Raw genomic sequence first — 22666 nt, forward strand, 5'->3', positions numbered from 1 at the left:
TGGGTTTCCTCCGGGTGCTCCGGTTTCCCCCACAGTCCAAAGACATGCAGGTTAGGTTAACTGGTGACTCTAAATTGACCGTAAGTGTGAATGTGAGTGTGAATGGTTGTCTGTGTCTATGTGTCAGCCCTGAGATGACCTGGCGACTTGTCCAGGGTGTACCCCGCCTTTCACCTGTAGTCAGCTGGGATAGGCTCCAGCTTGCCTGCGACCCTGTAGAACAGGATAAAGTGGCTACAGATAATGAGATGAGATGAGATAAAATAAATGACTGTAATAAACACTGAGCGTGGAGTGTGGTGTGGTGAAGCGGAGTTACTGTTACCACACTGAAGATGTTTGTTTTTCCTGGAGTGTTTTATTCCCCTTAAACAACATATTTTAGTCAACAATTACAAGGGTTTTTTTTTTTCTGAAAGCCCTTTTTTTCCATTCATCAGTAGATTGAATGTTGTGTAATATTACTGAAACTACTTGGTTCCTGTTCTCACTCATGTTATAGCAGCTATAAACAGCCTATCCCTTATCCACCTCTCTTTTTTTTCTTTCAGTAAGAAGAAACAAAACATTGCAGCTTGTCATGTCGCTGCTGTACAGGTCCTTGTGAATGAGCTGCAACTGTAGAAATGATAACATATTAGACAGAGTGTGTTAATATAACCGTGATTTCGAGCTGCTGTTACAGAGAATTACTGAACACCAGTGGAAACCCAGAACGCCACCGTGCTGTGCTGTGTCCATCAGCTGTACACTGGAGTGGACTGTGTTCCAGATGCTCACATGGCTGGAGTGTTTATTCTTTATTGCACTGTTATCAGTGACATAATGCTCATGGGTCTTTGAAAAGGCTGTTCTTTAAAATCACTTTGCATTAAAAAACCCAACACAAAAACTTTTCGTGATCTGCTGAACTCCAAGCCGCCTCCAGAGGGGAAAAAGAGCAACGTGAAAGAGCAAGCTAAGCGCATTTGTTCTTATCTCTGAGAGCAGAAATGAAAGACAGATCACTCCTTCACTGAGTGAGGGATAAGAGAAGCACTGATAGCGTAATCACTCTCAGAAATAAAACAGTTAATGACTACTGTTCCAGTTTCACAGCGAGGTTCATGGTGTTACAGTTAAAACTGTGGTTTAACCCATGTGTCCTGTTCACACCTTCTAATATTTGAAATAACCATAAGAGAGTGAATTTGTTTTGGGGGAAGCCATGGCCTAATGGTTAGAAAAGCAGCTTTGAGGCCAAAAGGTTGCTAGTTTGATTCCCTGAACCAGCAGGAATGGCTGAAGTGCCTTTGAGCAAGACACCTAACCCCCAACTGCTCAGGGTATGTCATAGGTCGCTCTGGATAAGAGCTGAATTAATGTAATGTCTCACAGGCCAAAAGTATGTGCACCATCACACCCATATGTGCTTGTTGAACATCCCATTCAGATTTGCTGCTATAATAAGTGCCACTCTTCTCTTCTGGGAAGGCTTTCCACTAGATTTTGGGGTATGGCTGTGGGGATTTGTGTTCATTCAGTCCACCTACAAGAGCATTACTGAGATCAGACACTGATGTTGGGATGTTGATGTTGAGGCTCCAGTTCCAGTTCATTCCAAAGATCTTCATTGGAGTTGACTTCAGTTGGGGCTCTGTGCAGGACACTCGAGTTCTGCAGTCCAACCTTCACACATCATGTCTTCATGGAGCACTGTGCTTTGTGCACAGGGGCATTATCATTCATGCTGGAACAGGTGTGGACCTGTTAGATCCAGTGAATGGAAACTACAGCATACAAAGACATTCTATACTATTGTATGCTTCCAACTTTGTGCTAACAGTTTGGAGAAGAACCTCATATAGGTGTGAAGGTCAGGGGGGCACATACTTTTGGCCAAACAGTGTGTTTCACCACTATTTGTGATCTGGGTTTTCCTGGGACAAAATGACCAAAACGTAACTGGTGTAATGTCATGAAATGAAATAAACGATATGAATATGAAGACAAGTACATTTCTGTAGCTACACAACTAGACCAGGTTTATAGGGTTCAATTATCATTGTGTGCTGTAGCATTAAATAGAAATAAAATAAAATTTGGAACGTTTAATTTAACACTGTCCACTCTGTGAAGGCTGAAATAGTTTGTGTGAATCAACTCTGGAATCCTGTCGACTCCAACAGAAAAGTTTCAAGAGCGTGCAGTCAGATACGAAACTCGCAGGATAAAGAAAGAACACGTTGATTATAAACATCCCGAGTGCTTTCTGCAATGCAAAATGTGCGTTTTCATCTATAATCTGCTCTGATGGTGGACTTTTTCCACTGATGGATGGTTGGGTGTGTGTGTGTGTGTGTGTGTGTGTGTGTGTGTGTGTGTCGGGGGGGGGGGATACTTTTATGAAGAGTAACAGATGACATCCACATTGACATCCACATTTAAACTCATGCCCAAGTTTAATTCAAAAAAGGTTTGATCTAAAATGAGCTGCCAGCATTTTTTTTTACAAAACAAACTTTTCTCCCGTATCATCTAAAAAAATAAAGATAGTAAGAAACAATAAATAAAGATGAAGATATTGTGTTCTATCGGAGAGACGGGCACGTGTTCTACACCGCTGATTATACAAAGGCAAAAAGTTCACACCTCTAAAATCGAACATTAAAAAAACGGAGAAGAGTTCAGATAAAAACAAACAAACAAAAAGAACTTTGAATAGATTTTCTTCCTTTTGTCGTTTTACACTTCTGTACGCTTCACTTTGAGAACTGTATGTCATGTTTTCTTCCATTAAAAAGCAACAACAACAATAACACTTTTTTTTCCCGATTGAGTATAGCGTGTAAAACTGCTTCCCCTGCCTGAGTCTTGTATAAAATCCACTACGAATGTTGGACTGGTGTCGTTTCAATCAGTGGTTCTCAAACATTTAACGGTAAAATAAACTTCACAGACCACAGTTCAGATTAATTTTATGAACATACTCCAGCTATTTAAATATTTGGCTCGTTATTCAAATATCTGCTGTAATATTCTGGATATTTATTGGAGATTTTTATTCCTGAACCTTCTACCAACAGTTTTGATTTCAACTCAACCAAAATACTCATAACAGCAACAATAAAACCGCATATTACAACTTCAATAATGATGAATAATGAATTCCTCCACTATAACAAAATAAAAAATAAAATCACTGGCCCCCTGGCTGTGCTACATGGACCCCTGTGGCTCCCAGACTCCACTTTGAGAACCACTGACTTAAATGACAAATCAGCGAAATTCAACTAAAAACAAAATTTTAAAACCAAAAGCTCCAAATGTAAACCCAGGAAATGCAATATAAATTTGAACATTTTTCTTAATCTTCAAGCACCAAATGGTTCGTTCCTTGTGTAAACGTAAAGTCTCGCATTTTGTTATCATCTTCCAGTCTTCCAGAAGTTTCCAGAATTTCCAGTCTCATGATAAGACACTGTGGTTGTTTAATGAAAAAAGCACCAATTGGCTAAGCACCTGAATCTGAGTTCAATATAAAGTAGAAAAAAAAAACACCTCACGTTTAAAACTGAGTCATTTTTTGAAGCACCAAATGATTCACAGACTTCCTTCAGTCCTTCAAATCCTTGCCTTGCATCAAGTATCTTCCTCTTCTTCCACAAGAAGACGTTTCCAGAATGCACTTGGTGGTTATAAGAGGAAAACGTGATCTACGACACTTTGCAAAGACACCTGATATCAGTCGGTACATAAAGGATCTGTTCTCCAGCTCTCAGTAATTCCGGATGCTAAAGAAACCCACGCTAGTTGGAGATTCTTTCACAGTTACAGTAACCAAATTCGCAGTGACATCAGTAACGAAAACATGTTCAATGAGACTTCGTGTTGGCCTCCAGTCCTTGCACTCTGACTGCACGTCCAACGACAGCTCCTGCCTTTCCGCAGTGAACGGTGACTCCTGCTCCGATTCCGAGCTGCTTCCCTCCTCGCCCGTGCTCATCTCGCTTAGCGGCTTTGTCGTTTTGCTGCCGTCCTTCGAGCCAGTAAATGCTGGGACTTTCCTCTGCCTTCCTGGAGTCGCTTTCCCCAGTCTCTCCAACGGATCCTCCATTTTCACATTTTCTACCCCTGCTGGTGTGCTGACATCACGGGATCCTGGTCGACCCAAAAGCCCTCCGTCTGCTGGAGCACTTTTTTCCTGCACTGGACCTTTTTTCACTGTGCTCCCACAACCCCGAAGGTTAGTCACATCTTTTGGAGAAGCACTGATACCGGCTTGTGTTTTGTTGCTACCAGACAAGTTGGATACCTGAGTACTGGGGCTTTTCACCGAGGAGAGTGGGGATGCAGAAGGTTTTGTGTTTGCTGGTCGCTGCAGAGCTGGAGGTTCCTGCTTTTTTGTCCAATTAGGAGCTCCCCCCGCTCCCTGTCCATTGGGACTGTTGGTAAGTTTTGAATTGTGCAAACTCAGAGAAGCCACTCCTGGAGACTTAGAGGATGAGTTTTTTAAATCCAGGCTTCCCCCATTGCCCATGTCTGTGACGGAAAGCTTAAAATCCGTCACAGGTTTCCCTTGGGGCTGAGAAGATCCCATGGTGTTCTTTGGAGATTCATTGGTAGTAAAAGATCCTCGGTTCTGCATGGCCATTGTCTCCCTGTTGGCTGCTCGACTCAGGCCTGTGAAGGTGAAACTGGCAGGCATCAGCGGTTTCTTAATGTTGCTACGCAGGTCTGAGAGAGAGTCTTTTAGCTGTGGCTTAATGATTTTGCGTGAATTTTTGGCCTGATTCTGCTTCAAGGCCCTCAGCTCTGGAGCAAGAGGTTTCCTGCCTCGCTTCTTTTTCTTTGGAGGATCTGGTTTGGCCAGGATGATCTGCGCCTTCTTCTGCGGGACAGGGTGCAGCTCCCGCACTCGAGGGCTTGGCTTTGCCTTTATGTCGCTGTCATCCTGGTCGTCATCATCATCTTCAGATGAAGAGGACGAGGAGGATGATGATGATGATGATGATGATGATGAATCAGAGGAAGATGAAGATGATGAGGAGCTGCTTGATTTTGAGACTGGCTGAACTGGCTCCTGATGAAGTGACAAAAGGTGAAAAGAAATCACTTTCTGGTGGATAAAATGAAGTTTTATTGGGGAAAACGCTATAAAGTCTACTTGTTCTCCTGGAACACTGAAGTCCAGAAACAAATGCTGAGCTTCAGCACTATATTTGTATCTAATATGAGGTCCTTACCATGATTTTCCGAGGTCTTCCACGTGGTCGTTTCCCTCGCTTCCGAATCTGAAGCTCTCTTTCTTGCTCCCTGGACAGAACAGAACAGCAAAAGTCAGAAATGTCAGCACACAATAGTCATCAATGTTGGAAGAAATAACATTGTTGATGAGAACCTTCTCAGGACCATGAAGGAACTGAGGCTGAACTAATTAAGATAAACCACAAACAGTAGTTTTGTTTAGCGTTCAGATAGGATCAAGAGTGTTCTTCTTCCAACTGCTCCCGTTAGGGGTCTCCACAGCAGATCATCATGGTCCGCATATGATTTGGTGTAGGTTTTACACCGGACGCCCTTCCTGACACAACCTTCCCCAGTCTATCCAGGCTTGGGACAAGCACCAAGTATGCGCTGGCTTGTACAATCCCAGTGGCTGGGTATCTAACCTAACCTGCATGTCTTTGAACTGTAGGGGAAACCGGAGCACCCGGAGGAGACCCACGTAGACACATGGAGAACATGCAAACTCCACACAGAAAGGCCCAGGAGGTTTGAACCCAGAACCTTCTTGCTGTGAGGCAACAGCGCTAACCACTGCACCACCATGCCGCCTACAGTTGGATCAAGAGTACCGCTTGATAAAAGCATATCTTTAACTCTGCTATCAAAGGACTCACACTTATTATGTCCTGCTTCTGGGTGAGTCCTGCTTCTCATTTGAGTCTGAATCTACTTCTGACTGCAGAAGGCGAATCAAATATGCTGTCTGTTTTGGGTTTCAGTAAAATTTTTTGTAGATATGAGCTCCTAACTGAGCCAAAAGACTGAACTATAGGACTACAGGAATGCCATGTGTTTGTTTGTTTGTAAAGGTTTGGTTAACATTTTTTGTTGCCATCTTTCTGACCAGTGAAATAAGAGTCCCCCATCATCACCCACACTATCACCACCTCCAGCACCCCCTGCCATCACCACCAACCCCACCGTCACCACCATCACCACCAACCCCCACCATCACCAACCCTACCATCACCCCCCAACCCTACCATCATCCCCCCACCCCCACCATCATCCTGATTTAGATGTAACATGTAGTTAGGTGAAGAAGCATCCTTCATTTCTTCCCCTTCAAAAAATTCTCTCCAGATTTGCACAAGATAAAAACCAAACTGATGTATTTTCTCAAGAATACAATAAAATCTCGTTTTCAGACCCTTTCTGAATGCCTTATGATCAGATCAGCATGTGCTTAACTACCTTTTTTATTTTGTTTTGATCAAAAATAAAAAATCCCCATCTTCATTGTGCCACAAACTCAAGGTTGTGAAATCTAGTTCCTGTTTTTTAGTTAAAACCATCGCCTCCACACTTCCTCTTGCTGAGGCCTTGCTGCAGAAACGTTATTTTGACAGACCTGCTTTTCTCTTTCCTTCTCATTTTTAACCAGACTAGAGATGCAACAAACGAGCATTTTTCATATGTTCATATACTCCCTGATCAAATCTTCTGCAAGTCAATTACAGCATTGTTGGTAAATTTGTTTTATCTCAATGTCATTTCTCTCATCATCTATTTTATGAGTTAAAAAAAGAAGTTTTAAAGCCCTTTTAAAACAGGGTTTGGACACTTTAACAATCTTCACATTTTCAGAACTCACACAGGACTAAAAGTTAAGTGCTGAATATTCATTAAACCAATATAAACATTGACGTTTTAAATGACTGACAAATCACAAAGACCAAAAAAAAAGACTGAAAAGCTTTGCTCATGACCTCGTGTAACATGACCTGACATACAAATATAATCCATCAGTAACGAAGAGAAAATTACTAGCAGTCATCCAGGTGACGAATGTATTTATCATAAATGTATTTATCATATCATAAGTCATCTTTTCTAGAAATACCTTTCTAGAAAAGCCAGAGTGTAAACAATGAGCAAGTAGTTGAGTCCGGTCTCAAGACCATTTTTTGAAGGTCTCAGAATCGACTGCATTTTTACTCGGTCTTTTCTCGGTCTTGGATATGGAGGACTCGGGATTTTATTTCAAGGCCGGTCAAGACCACAGCTGTAGGGATTTCACTGAATTGTCTGATTTATTTAACATTGCTACTGTGATTGGGTGGAAAACTTCCTGCTTCAAATGTGACCAATAACGTGATTCGTTGCTAATTTGAAAGATTTCTTCCTGTTAACGGACGCCACCCCTCCCCCACCCTGATCTGGTTCTGGTCTTGACTTGGTCTTGCTCTGCCTTAGTCTTGGTCTTGACTTGATCTCAACCCCTCAGAGTCATAAGGGGTGTTCACACGGCAACTTTTACTCCGGTGTAGCACCGGGGCTGCCCCGGTAGAGCGTTCACACGGTACAAAGTTATACCGGTGTCGCCCCTGAAAGCTGCTTAAACTGGTGCAAATCTAACCCTGCTCGGGAGGTGGTTTAAGAAATTTACTCCGGAGTAAATGCTAGTTTGCGGGGCAGCACCGATATAAAATGGGACGTCTGAACGCTACAGGGGTAGACTCGCTACGCGTGAGGAGAGTTGATTACATACGGGCATTGCATAATTTGCATCCTGGTATTTTGCGCTTCCAAAATGGCGAATATCAACAACAACAGAACTGCATGTCTTCCAGTGTTGCCAGATTGGGCGGTTTTAAGTGCATTTTGGCGGATTTGAACATATTTTGGGCTGGAAAACGTCAGCAGTATCTGGCGACACTGGTGTCTTCATCCACGTTGTTTTCCCGGCGCTTGGTGATGCCATGACAACCGGGAAAAGGAAGTACATTTTCATGCATGCGCATATTTCATTTCCGCATTATTACTATCGTATAGCACGGTCGCAAAAACTGCCGTGTGAACGCAAGTGGGGCTGCACCGGTGCTAACACGCTTCTCTCTAGTAAGCAGGTTTGTGACGTGTGAACGCTCCACAAAATTTACACCGGTGTAAGATATATCGCAACAAAATACATCGGTGCAGCGTCGATGCAAATATGTGTCGTGTGAACACCCCTTTAGTCTTGACTTGAGCTCAACCCCTCAGAGTCTTAGTCTTGGTCTTGACTTGATCTCAACCCCTTAGAGTCTTGGTCTTGTCTTGGTCTTGATACACTCTGGTCTCAGTTTAAGTGGTCGTAACTACAAATCTACCAAGCAGTAACTGTATTTCCTCCCTCTACACTTCAATGCTGCTCTCTAGCACTCAGATCCTGACATTTTAGTCCGGATTAACCTGCTGCTAGTTTTTTTTTCCCTATTGAGTCATTTTCATGACAAAAGTTGAGGCTCATTAAAAAGAAATAAAGCAACAGTTGAGACTCAGGTGTGTAATGTCGATGTAAACGAATCCCACTGGCACCACTGAAGCCCGATCTGCATGTCCACAGAGGTGAAAGACTACAAACGGTGCTGCACTCACGCCCGCTCGAGCGTTTCAGCCCGCATTGTTTACATTCAAAGCAGGAGGAGTGTTTTTCCTCCGCCAGCCCCGACCCCCCTCACCTCTTATTAAACGCAGCCAGCAGTCTCGGGTCCAGCAGGTTCTCCTGAGGCTCCCAGCTATTGTGCCTGAAAACACAAAAAAACACAAATTAGAGCTGTGAGTCAGTTCCATCTGCAGCGATCACCCGAACCCCACGCCATGGGTTTTAGTCCACAAAGCGGAGTTTATCAGGATCATGTTAATGAACACACACACAGGCGCTGTTACAGAGATGGAGGAACAGCGACTGGGGATAAAGAGAGAGAGAGAGACAGAGAGAAAACAAGAGTAAGAAAGAAGGAAGGAAAAGAAAAAAGAAAGAAACATAGAAAAGTAAGAGGAAAAAATAAGCATGTAAAAGTTGAAAGGGAAAAAAAACAAACAAAAACAAATTCTGATCTCGTCCCATTTCTCCGGGTTGTTGATCATGAAAGAGAAACGTTTTTACAAAACTACACCCCCACACAATACAACCAGGAAAAGAAGAACAAGCGTGTTCATTCATCAATGCCGCAGATCGTTTATAAAACGTAACCCGAGACCGATCTGTGCAGGTCAGGACAGAGAGTTTATCGAAAGAAAATAAAAAAAAACATTTACGAAATTAATTTTAACGTATTTAATAATATAATAATCACGTCTTCTCCAGTAAAATACGTTTAAACGTTCAGGAAAGTGCTTGCTCTTCTGTGAATAAAGCTGCTGATATTTATCTTCTGAATTACAGCGTAACAGATTTACGCCAAAAAGCGATGGAGTGAAACGACTCCCGAGCCGCACAAAGAAGGACAAACACATGTTCAGAGCAGGTGATTAAAATAATCAATAGGCACTGAGCAAGTGGAAGCAGATGGAGTGGTGGGAAAAACTGGAGTGTGATTGACAGATAAAATACCCACTGCCTGGGATTAAAGAGTGACAATGGCGAGAGAGAGAGAGGCAGACAGACAGAGAGAGAGACAGACAGACAGAGAGAGAGAGACAGAGAGAGAGCAAGACAGAGAGAGAGGAGAAACAGACAGACAGACACAGAGATAGAGAGAGACAGAGAGAGAGCAAGGCAGAGAGACAGAGAGAGAGGAGAGACAGACAGACAGAGCCAGAGAAAGAGAGAAAGAATAAACACAAAACCCAGCAGAAGATAAAAAGACTGACAGAAAAATGATTGAAAAAGAGAACTGATAAAGGACGAGGAGATCGAGAAAGCGCAGAGACAAAAAGAGAAGGATGAAAAACAGAGAACAGTGATGTCACAGAGATGGAGAAATCAAGCAGGAGACGAATTAACAGAGAAAAAAAACAAGAAAGAAAGAGAGGAAAAAAACACAAAAGTGAATGGTAGAAAACAGAAAATCAAACAATAAGACAGAGAGAAGAGAAACAAACAGGAAACCATTTTTAGTTTAATTTTATTAAATACCCCCCACACACACCCTACACACAAACACACCCTACACACACACCCTACACACAAACACACCCTACACACACACCCTACAACCCACACACACCCCCTACACACACATACACACCCTACAACCCACACACAAACACACACACACACACCATACAACCCACACACACACCCTACACACACACCCTACAACCCACACCCACACCCTACACACATACACCCTACACACCCGCTCTACAACCAACACACACACCCCACACACACAACCTGCACACCCACCCTACAACCCACACCCTACACACACACACCCTACAACCTACACACACCCTACACACATACACCCTACACTACACACCCGCCCTACAACCAACACACACACCCCACACACACAACCTGCACACCCACCCTACAACCCACACACACACCCCACAAACACAACCTACACACCCACCCTACAACCCACACACACCCTACACACCCACCCTACAACCAACACACACCCCACACACACAACCTGCACACCCACCCTACAACCTACACACACACCCTACACAAATACACACACCCTACACACACCCCACAAACACAACCTACACACCTACCCTACAACCCACACACAACCTACACACCCACCCTACAACCCACACACAACCTACACACCCACCCTACAACCCACACACACACCGTACACACATACACACCCACCCACACCCACCCTAAACACCCACACCCTACAACCCCCCACACACACCCTACACCCACCCACACCCACCCTAAACACCCACATCCTACAACCCCCCACACACACCCTAAACACATACACACCCACCCTAAACACCCACACCCTACAACCCCCCCACACACCCACACCCTACAACCCACACCCACACCCTACAACCCATACACCCACACCCTACAACCCATACACACACACCCTACACACACACCCCACACAGACAACCTACACACCCACCCTACAACCCACACACACACCCTACACACATACACCCACCCTAAACACCCACACCCTACAACCCCCCCCACACACCCTACAAACCATACACACACACACACACACACACACACCCTACAACCCACACCGGCCCTACAACCCATACACGCACACACCCTGCAACCCACACACACACACCCTGCAACACTCACACACCCTGCAACCCACACACACACACCGTGCAATACACACACACCCTGCAACCCCCCCACACACCCTGCAATCCGCACATACCCTACAACCCCCCCCACACACAAACACCCTACAACCCACACACACACACCCTGCAACCCACACACACACACACACACACACCGTACAATCCACACAGACACCGTACAACCCACACACACCCTACAACCCCCCCACACAAACACCCTACAACCCACACATACCCTTCAATCCCCCCACACACAAACCCTACAACCCACACACCCTGCAACCCACACATACCCTACACCCCCCCCACACACAAACACGCTACAATACACACACACACACACACCAACCCACACACACCCTACAACCCACACACACACACCCTACAACCCCACACACACCCTACAACCCACACACACCCTTCAACCCCCCACACACCCTTCAACCCACACACCCTACAAAACACATCCTACAACCCACACAAAACCCACACACCCTGCAACCCACACACACCCTACAACCCACACATACACCCTGCAACCCACACACACACCCTACAACACACATCCTACAACCCCCACACACCCTACAACCCCCACAAACACCCTACAACGCACATCCTACAACCCACACACACTGTGCAACCCACACACACCCTGCAGGTACAATTCTCTCCAGTTTACCCAATTCATTATGACTATTATATCTTGCTCACACATTTACGATTCACTTCAGGATGATTTATTTCTATCCACTGAATTTATGTTACACTTTTGGCTTTTTTTTTTGTCCCCTTTTCATTCTTCCTTATTTGTTTGTTCATTTTTTGCTTTTAATTATTTTTAAACAAATTTCCATCCCATTTCTCCTTGTTTCCTTCGCATTGTCCTAATGCTGCTTTTTCTTTTCTTTTTAAACTTTCTTTCTTTTTTAAACGCCCCGCTCCGTACATCAACAATAAGCTGCATTACATTTTCAGCTGCATTTCTTGTTCACGTTTTGACCTTTTTCCTTCGCCGCTTCGTCAAGAACCTGAGCTGCGTTGTATTGTACTAAAAGGCACTATTTTATGAATAAAGTTTATTATTTTATATTAGAACAGAAGATAGAATGGAGACGTCCGTCTTTCAGAAGCTCTATGACCTGTAGGTTGTTTTTTTTTCTGTTTGTACAGAAGTTTAGTAACATTTGTATTATTATATAATAATAATATTATTATTATGACAGAAGAGGAAGCAAAGCAGGGATGTAAAGTAAGACAATAAGAAGGGATTTAACAGAAAGAGTACAGGAAACAACAGAGAGAGAGAGAGAGAGAGAGAGAGAGAGAGAGAGAGAGAATAGATGAGGGACTGTATAATAAGGGAAACGGTTCTGTGTGTGTGTGTGTGTGTGTGTGTGTGTGTGTGTGTAGAAGGGCAGCTGCAGTTCCTCATGAAAGACGGCTCAGGGCCAAAAACGGTTGAAAACAAAAGAAAAAGGCAGCAGAAAGGCGGCGGATGTTAAACTCTGCTCTATGACTGTGAACAGGGGGGCAAATATTTACAGCACAGTGTGATGGACGGATATGAAACTAGATTAATACACACACACACACACACACGAAGAGATCAAAGACAATGCTAGTGAGGAACACTTTAATATCCAATCACACACACACACACACACACACACACACAGGAGATAGAGCTGAAGTTTATTCTGCATGCAGTGTGTGAGAGAAACTGATATCAAACTCGGAGACAAAAGAGTGCAGAGTTGAAGCAGAGGCAGCAGGACTCATCCCGGGGCAGAGGCGCGCTCGTGCACGGGTGGGGATGAGTTCGTTACCCTGGAACTGTTACACTGGGGCTGTTTTCATTGTTTCAACTGCGACTTACTTGGACGACCATCCTCTCCACTTCACCAGATACTCCAACTTTCCCTGTGCAACACACACACACACCGCACAGCGTCCACACCACAATGCACCATCATCAATCCCCAGATCCATCAGAACCAGCCCAGTAGCGCTGAAAGTGTGCTCTTACCTTCCGCACTCTTTTACTGAGAATGCACTCGGCATCGAAAACCTGCTCTCCTACTGCACTCAACTCCTCCATGTCTGCTACAGCAACAGCTTTCCTCCTCCTCCTCCTCCTCCTGCTCTTTCTCCTCCTCCTCCACCAACACTGAAACACAAGGAACCGCGAGGGGGAGGGAAAAAGAGAAGAGAAAAAAAAACGCGAACAATTTAACCCGAGACGGTTTGACCCTCTGCGGCTATCGTCGTCGTGACGTCATCTCTTCTCGCTCTATACTTCCTGGTTGATTTGTGAATAATTAATGAGCGTATTAGCATACAAATAACCATGATTAAAGCAAAGCGAGGTTGATTAGCTGTCATTTATAAACAGTAAAGAGGAGTGTGACATACAGAAAGACAGAAATACAAAAACAGTTATTTAAAATGCAGAAAAAAAAAGCTGAGGTTAAGTTCACTGAATAAAGATGAACCCAGTTTCCTCCGGGCGCTCCGGTTTCCCCCACAGTCCAAAGACATGCAGGTTAGGTTAATTGGTGACTCTAAATTGACCGTAGGTGTGAATGTGAGTGTGAATGGTTGTCTGTGTCTTTTGCCGCTTTTCCACTACCAACGCGGCTGAGTCGGGCTGAGCTGTGCCGTGCTGAGTCAAGCTGAGTGGGGCTGTTGGAGTTGCATTTCGACTACAACCGCGCTGAACCGTGCTGGCTGGAAGTGGGTGGACACATTGGGTGGAGTTAGCGAAAGTGGGTGGACGTCACGTGATGTCGTTAGGCGTCGCAAACAGTGACATCAGTGACCTTTTAAGCGGTAGTCTCACGACCCGGATAGTAAACAATAAACATGGAGTCGTTAGTGTTGCTGGTCTTGGTGCTGTGGCTTGTTGTCACCGACAACGCCAACAGATACTGGCAAGAGTGTATAGATGAGGCGAGGCACATAAGGCTTCAGAAATTCTCGTAATTCGTAATTATTCTTCTTCCGGGTTTACGGTGTTTACAGATCATGCGTGTGTGGGCATGTGAGGACACTCCTCCTCACCAATCAGTGCACAGGGGAGTGTCTGCTCACGCCCCTAGCCACACTCAGCTCGGTTTGGCTCGCTTCAGCCCTACTCCAAAACCGTGCGAGTTTTGGGTGCTAAGCAGGGCTGAAGCGAGCTGAGTCGTGCTGCTCTGAGGTAGTCGAAACGCGAGCCGTGTCGGGCTGAAGTGAGCTGAAGCGAGCTGAAAAAGGGTAGTGGAAAAGGGCCATACTGTATGTGTCAGCCCTGTGATGACCTGGCGACTTGTCCAGGGTGTACCCCGCCTTTCGCCCGTAGTCAGCTGGGATAGGCTCCAGCTTGCCTGCAACCCTGTAGGACAGGATAAAGCGGCTAGAGATAATGAGATGAGCGACAATTTTCACTTGGAATCACACTGAATTGATATTCGCATATTGTCGTGTCTCCAACTAGTCGCAGCCTGGCTTTCCTTCGGCAGGCAGGGAAGTAGAGGAAGCCTCACGGAAACTGACTTGAGAAGGGTTCGCGACAGCTTTGCGACGCATTTGCAGCTATTTTGAGAGAAATTTTGTCACACGAGTTTTTTGAACATGTTCAAAATTTCAATGACGAAGGAGCGACACTTTGCGACTCATGCGAGGAAATTGAGAAGCCCCGCGAATGTTTCAAGACACTTTTGAAAATCTCTCGCAAATGACGTTCGCAATTTGTCACAAGCTGTCACAGCCCAGTGAGATACTACCCTTACACCTACCTAGTACTGGTTGTTTGTTTTGTTGTTGTTGTTTTATGAGTTTTGGTTTCTGTCTGGGTGGCACGGTGGTGTAGTGGTCAGCACTGTCGCCTCACAGCAAGAAGGTCCTGGGTTCGAGCCCAGCAGCCAGCGAGGGCCTTTCTGTGTGGAGTTTGCATGTTCTCCGCTGTGTGGGTGTGCTCCGGTTTCCCCCACAGTCCAAAGGCATGCAGGTTACAGTGGGTACGGAAAATATTCAGACCCCTTTAAATTTTTCACTTTTTGTTTCATTGCAGCCATTTGCTAAAATCAAAAAAGTTCATTTTATTTCTCATTAATGTATACTCAGCACCCCATCTTGACAGAAAAAAAACAGAAATGTAGAAATTTTTGCAAATTTATTAAAAAAGAAAAACTGAAATATCACATGGTCATAAGTATTCAGACCCTTTGCTCAGTATTGAGTAGAAGCACCCTTTTGAGCTAGCACAGCCATGAGTCTTCTTGGGAATGATGCAACAAGTTTTTCACACCTGGATTTGGGGATCCTCTGCCATTCTTCCTTGCAGATCCTCTCCAGTTCCATCAGGTTGGATGGTGAACGTTGGTGGACAGCCATTTTCAGGTCTCTCCAGAGATGCTCAATTGGGTTAAGGTCAGGGCTCTGGCTGGGCCAGTCAAGAATGGTCACAGAGTTTTTCCGAAGCCAGTCCTTTGTTATTTTAGCTGTGTGCTTAGGGTTATTGTCTTGTTGGAAGGTGAACCTTTGGCCCAGTCTGAGGTCCTGAGCACTCTGGAAGAGGTTTTCTTCCAGGATATCTCTGTACTTGGCTGCATTCATCTTTCCTTCAATTGCAACCAGTCGTCCTGTCCCTGCAGCTGAAAAACACCCCCATAGCATGATGCTGCCACCACCATGTTTCACTGTTGGGATTGTATTGGGCAGGTGATGAGCAGTGCCTGGTTTTCTCCACACATACCACTTAGAATTAACGCCAAAAAGTTCAATCTTCATCTCATCAGACCAGAGAATCTTATTTCTCATAGTTTGGGAGTCCTTCATGTGTTTTTTGGCAAACTCTATGCGGGCTTTCATATGTCTTGCACTGAGGAGAGGCTTCCATCAGGCCACTCTGCCATAAAGCCCCGACTGGTGGAGGGCTGCAGTGATAGTTGACTTTGTGGAACTTTCTCCCATCTCCCTACTGCATCTCTGGAGCTCAGCCACAGTGATCTTTGGGTTCTTCTTTACCTCTCTCACCAAGGCTCTTCTCCCACGATTGCTCAGTTTGGCTGGACGGCCAGGTCTAGGAAGAGTTCTGGTCGTCCCAAACTTCTTCCATTTAAGGATTATGGAGGCCACTGTACTCTTAGGAACCTTGAGTGCTGCAGAAATTCTTTTGTAACCTTGGCCAGATCTGTGCCTTGCCACAATTCTGTCTCTGAGCTCCTTGGGCAGTTCCTTCGACCTCATGATTCTCATTTGCTCTGACATGCACTGTGAGCTGTAAGGTTTTATATAGACAGGTGTGTGCCTTTCCTAATCAAGTCCAATCAGATTAATTAAACACAGCTGGACTCCAATGAAGGAGTAGAACCATCTCAAGGAGGATCAGAAGAAATGGACAGCATGTGAGTTAAATATGAGTGTCACAGCAAAGGGTCTGAATACTTATGACCATGTGATATTTCAGTTTTTCTTTTTTAATAAATTTGCAAAAATTTCTAAATTTCTGTTTTTTTTCTGTCAAGATGGGGTGCTGAGTGTACATTAATGAGAAATAAAATGAACTTTTTTGATTTTAGCAAATGGCTGCAATGAAACAAAGAGTGAAAAATTTAAAGGGGTCTGAATTAGACCCCGAAGCCGCCGCCAGGCACCGCTAAAACCGCCATTTAGAATTTGAGCCGCCGCCAGCCAATAATTTTGTAAGCCAATTTGAGCCGCTATCTAATAAAATTTGGCTGAGCCACTAAGAATTGTGTACATCAAATAATGGGTTTATCCACATCATGAGCTACAAGAAAAGTGACACAAACATGATCAACTGTACACACTAGTAGTAACACAATAGAGACGTATAGGCATACACTGTAGAGACTTAGAACTGATATCACAGCACAGAGAGCCACCACAAGCTTGCCGTTGTGACTACCTGTCTGGCTTCCCGCCCCTCACACCATTACCACGATACACTGGGGAACCCGGGAACCCACCCAGAGCATCAATCGACTCCGATATCGACGAGATGGCTGCATTCTTTGCTGCTGCTGAGGGAAAGTGTAAAGGTATTTTTTTTGTTTGTTTGTTTGTTTCACATACTTCGAGATTGATAAAAAAAAAAGTACTCCACCACTCTACTTTCATCATAGTAAGATAGCTGCCAGTCCTTCACTGGTCATTGCTAGTGAGAGTAGATAGCTAGATGCCTTCCTCGAACAATCCAGATTAGCTTATTATTAGCATTGAACTACAATCTTGCTAGATTTATATTTACAATGAAGTAAGAGACCAGGGGACCTGTGGTAATTTGCTATTTATTCCCCCCATTTGTTTGATCCGTTCGCCCGGATATATGCCACACAGTGATGTCCAGTATCAGCCATTTGTAGCCATAAACATTTTGGTGGCTGCAGCAGCCATTAAGGTTTTGGCTGAGTCAGCTAGCCAGCCAATAATTTCATCAGCCAGCCATTATCCTGAAAACAAATGGCTTCGGGGTCTAGTCTGAATACTTTCCGTACCCACTGTAGGATAACTGGTGGGTCTAAATTGATCGTGGTTGTGTGTGGATGATCTGGTGACTTGTCCAGGGTGTACCCCGCCTCTCACCCATAGTCAGCTGGGATAGGCCCCAGCTCGCCTGAGACCCTGTAGAACAAGATAAGCGGCTACAGATAATGGACGGATGGAGGGTTTCTGTCTGTTACTCCTTTTCATACTTGCTGAACCCCAGAGAACAAAAAGCAGTAGATCAGATTGTGTGGTTTACGGTTATTTAGCACAAAATTCTTTTAACAGACATCCCAAGTCTTTTAGCACAAGATCCAAGAACACTTAATCTTTATTATGGATACTTACTGATCATGTTTAAACATATTTGATGGATTTTTTTTCAAGGAAAGGTGCCGAGATTCCGATTGAAAATGAGCGATTGCATTTTCCCATTCCTGAAACCGCCATGTTTGATGTCGCCCATATGTTAGTCACCAATCGTCCCTCCAATTGATTTAACACAGTACGTACCGTGACACAGTACAGCGCTATAGCCAACTCCCAGGTTTGTTTTGTCTTTATTAAAGTGCTAAGCTTAAATTATATCATATTTATTATTTACAATTTGCTAATTTGATAAAGAATGAAAAGTCAAGCATAATAAACCCCTTCCTATATCAAGATGAGTATTTTTTTTCGATTATTGTGACCATAATCCAGAGTTGTGCTAAAGAACATAGAGTTGTGCAAAGAGACTTTAGAACTTGTGCTAAAAGACATTGGATTTGTGCTAAAAGACTTTTATGCTATATAACCAGATTGTGCGACTCAGTCACACCCTTCTAGGTGGATCCAGGGGTTTGCCTCCTCCCCTGTAAAACTTCGAAAAACATGGTATAAAACAGTGCATTCTCCTGCATTCTGAGTACCATATTTGAAGAAATTTGATCAAGAACTTGCACCGACATACTGTACTTCACAAAATGCCGCTTCTCACCTCACCTTGATGCTTTGATGCTGGATGAGCTGATGACCTTGCGAACTTTACCTTAAAATATCAGTTTCAAAATCATTTTGATGGTACATTGACTTGTAAAAGAGAGAATAACTCATCTTGCATCCTGATTCTGTGAACAGTTTGCAAGTTCTAGCACCATGCACCTCTGGTGGAGCATCTTGAAGACCTCTTGCATGAACGGTGTAACACTTTACAGCACTGTGAGAACTGCATAACACTTTACAGCACCATATCACACATCAACAACTATAGGTGCTTTTGGAAAAAAAAAACAGTTCTGGGGACTTATGAGAGGAACTACCCACTGGAGAACTCCTCCAAGAACTGCATACCTCCAAGGGCTTTTCTACACTTCTCTGGTGGTCCATTTGTCCATGTTTGTTTGTTTTTCCAATTTTAATGCTGATGTTAAGAGCTGTTGTTGACATGGCTAACATTTTACATAGATTTTTAAAAATGGTGGTTGCCGGTGCTGCATTGGCTCTTTTGACAAATCAACTAACTTACATCTGGACCAATCACCATATGCTTAACATCACTCATGGTTTTCTTGTTTTGGGAGAGAACCTACTCTGAAGTAGGAGATAAAAAAGGCCCTCAAAACACCATTCTAAGAGTTACGATTGTTCTCAGTTTCTGCAGTGTGGACACACAAAAAGGAAGAACTTCCTCCAACAGATCTAAGAACTATGAAAAAGTTCCTCAGGTCTGAAAGCACATTATGGGTCTTCAAACAGCTAGGTCAGTTTTCTCAATACAGACATCATGGCAGAGGTGAAGAGACCAGAGAAGACACTGTTTGAGGAACCCAGGATGAGAAAACAAGATAGTAGCAGAACAAAAGACTGGACAAGAGTAAATCTTGGACTGGCTTTTACTGTTTGGCGGGGGCTACTCGAGATAAAAGGCTGCAAGACAGACACCGAGCTGGGCTTCTTTCTGTTGGACTAGTAAGTAATATTACGTTAGCTGCCTTGCTGTGTATTGTGTTGTTGCACTTGCTTGATGTTTGTCTGTATGATATATTGTGCAATGATAAATTGCGATACAAATTTCTGAAAATTTTAATCGATGAAATTTAAAAAATAAATCGTTATTATTATCAGGCTGCGTAATCTTAGTTGTAAGATCCTAGCTGAAATTGCATTGTTTAGACAGCAGAGGGCAATAATGTAAATTAGTGGGAATCCACGTGACTTCAACCTATGCGGAAGTAACACAGTGCTAATGCTGTGACCAATGCATTTAAGAAAGAAATCAGTGCTAAAATCTTTTACATACTGCCGAAAGCTAAAGAAAAGAGAAGACAAGCAGGTAGTTGTTTTATGTTTGATGTTTAATCTTGACTACAGCCTTTGCAAATGTTCATAATGGTTATTAAGAAGAGGCTCAGAATTTTTCAGTTGATAAAGAAAAGGAAAATAAATATTGCATATCATTTTGGTTGTAAAATTTGCTTTATTTAATTTAAAAAAATCATGGTAAAATTTAATGGTGAAACCAGTATTGTGATTTGAATCGAATCATGAGTTGAGTGAATTGTTACATGCCTAGTTAGCAAAATCACTGACTAGATAGCTTTTGATCATAAGCCAAGTTGGGTCATTTCAGTAGAGGCTTAGCCGCTAGCTACATCTCGAGATGATTTTAGAAACCTTGCTAGATAACACTTGGACATCGATGATCTTGTGTCAGTTGCTGTCTCGCTTTGTCAGCTACCTTCTCACCTAAATTTGCATCATTTTGTGTTGGGGCATCCAAGTCTTGTAAGGTTAATTTGGTGAATTTAGATGTTGTTTGTCCATTTGCACACATTACATCTGATAAAATTGTTACAGAACTCTGGGAATCCAGCCTGTAATATTAGCCTACCTTGTCAGTCGACATGGTTCTTTCATGGCACCAAAACCCCAAGAATCCGGAGATAACATTTGAAATTCTTGCAAGATTCTGGATCATATTTGGAGCATATCCTTAGATTTTTTTTTAACCATGCGATGATCAGAGAGTACCCAACATGGATTTCATCATATTTATGGTTCATAGTTTGAAATATCAGGCCAAAACCAGCTCTGGATTCTGGGGTATTTTGCACAGTGTTTGGCTTCTGATGTTGTCTTTGCAGGTATGCTTTAGCTCGTCAACAAATGGATGTGTACAGCTGGGGGTGGGGGGTGTCAAAGTGCTGTTTGTATTTACGACAGTGTTGTAAAAGTGAATTAGGCTCTGCAGCTGTAGGGGGAGCAACAACAACAACAAAAAAATACCAGTCCTCACATAGCTGGTCTTTAACTATGTGGAAAGCCTGATGTGCTGTTTACAAGACAGTAAAGTTTGTTTCAATTTGTTTATTCCTTAATTCGACATTTTGTCCTGATAAAAATAATGACATTTGAGTCTTGTTAGTAATTATGCCACTGAAGCCAGCTAATCTATAATCTAGACCAAGTACAAAGAATGTGGTAGGAAGATTTTCCCATATTTATGGATGTTCTCTTTTCCTAAGGCTACGGTCACACTACAATTCCATTGTGATGCTTTGCGATGGGTTATCGATAAAATGAGGCATTTGGTGGTGATGCTTCCCCAAGCTTCAGGAAGTATTCCCAAACTCATCATCACCACAAAATTTCAGTGCATGCATTGAAATTTTTCTCAACATTTTTGGCCACTCATGAGGTGGAGTCATGCCCAAAAACATCTCGCCAAACTCAGAGAACATTCGCCGTACATTGCATGATTGGTGGCGATGCTACCCATTTTTCATTGCCACGTATTCGCAAATTAAACCCATCGTGAGCTGTAGTCTGAGCAGGGCCTAACAGAAACCTATGCATCTGCTGGAATGAAGATAATGAAGGGAGAGGTCACCTCTGAGCTCCAGACTGAATGACATACACAAGAATAAAAGCAAAAAAGGATGGTCAGAAGTTTCATTACACTCCACTAAGGGGTGCTAACTCGGTGTATCCCAATGACCAATTATATTAATCATTAAAGGGGCCGGCTCAGCTGTCCCAGAATCCTCTGTGCTAAGTATTGAGTTTTTCTGTTGCTTCTTATTGTGCAACTCATTATTAACCTTATTTCATATTTACTAGTAGTTATTGCCTGTGAATCTGAGTTCCTCTGAATGGTGTTCTTCACAGGGGCTAAATTGCTCCCCGCGTCTCCTCAGTGACGTAGACTCAGCTATAGCGGAAGTCTCCGGATAGGAGCGCCGATTGCGAGGTCCCATACACTTGAAACTTTCAGGCGAGTGGGGGAGGGGATTCCCCTCTGATGCTGCGCACAATGTGTTAGCATGAGCATGTACCCTATGGGAAATGAATAGTGTGTTTGATTAGCACTAATCCCATGTTTCGGAAAATCGAAAATGTCCTGGGCCCCTGTGAGGTGTCACCAATCCACATGCAAAGTATGGAGTATATGCGTCCAGCTGTGTCAATTTGCACAGGTGAACAGAAAGAGAGACAGCCAGCCAGCCTTCCTTTAGTAGTATAGATATTTTGAATAAAAACACACAAATGCATAAGAACATTCCAATATTACACTACCGTTCAAAAGTTTGGGGTCACCCAGACAATTTTGTGTTTTCCATGAAAAGTCACACTTTTATTTACCACCATAAGTTGTAAAATGAATAGAAAATATAGTCAAGACATTTTTCTGGCCATTTTGAGCATTTAATCGACCCCACAAATGTGATGCTCCAGAAACTCAATCTGCTCAAAGGAAGGTCAGTTTTATAGCTTCTCTAAAGAGCTCAACTGTTTTCAGCTGTGCTAACATGATTGTACAAGGGTTTTCTAATCATCCATTAGCCTTCTGAGGCAATGAGCAAACACATTGTACCATTAGAACACTGGAGTGAGAGTTGCTGGAAATGGGCCTCTA

The 22666-nt window shown here is 43.5% G+C and overlaps 1 protein-coding gene across 2 annotated transcripts; it reads right to left on the reverse strand.

Annotated features, from left to right (window-relative positions):
* Positions 1–2422: 2422 nt before the first annotated feature.
* Positions 2423–13434, reverse strand: cbx2 (chromobox homolog 2 (Drosophila Pc class)). Of its 2 annotated transcripts, XM_060904321.1 has the most exons (5): positions 13307–13434; positions 13157–13200; positions 8712–8777; positions 5226–5295; positions 2423–5062 (listed from the first exon to the last, which is right to left on the reverse strand). In XM_060904321.1, the coding sequence occupies exons 1-5, from the start codon at positions 13376–13378 to the stop codon at positions 3758–3760; spliced, it is 1557 nt and encodes a 518-aa protein (XP_060760304.1). In that variant the 5' UTR covers positions 13379–13434; the 3' UTR covers positions 2423–3757. The 2 variants fall into 2 exon arrangements, with proteins under 2 accessions (XP_060760304.1, XP_060760305.1); XM_060904322.1 differs by lacking the exon at positions 13157–13200 and having other exon boundaries at positions 13307–13428.
* Between the last annotated feature and the right edge of the window lie 9232 nt (positions 13435–22666).

This window comes from Neoarius graeffei, chromosome 22 (assembly GCF_027579695.1).
Source record: "Neoarius graeffei isolate fNeoGra1 chromosome 22, fNeoGra1.pri, whole genome shotgun sequence".
NCBI classification, from domain to species: Eukaryota; Metazoa; Chordata; class Actinopteri; order Siluriformes; family Ariidae; genus Neoarius; species Neoarius graeffei.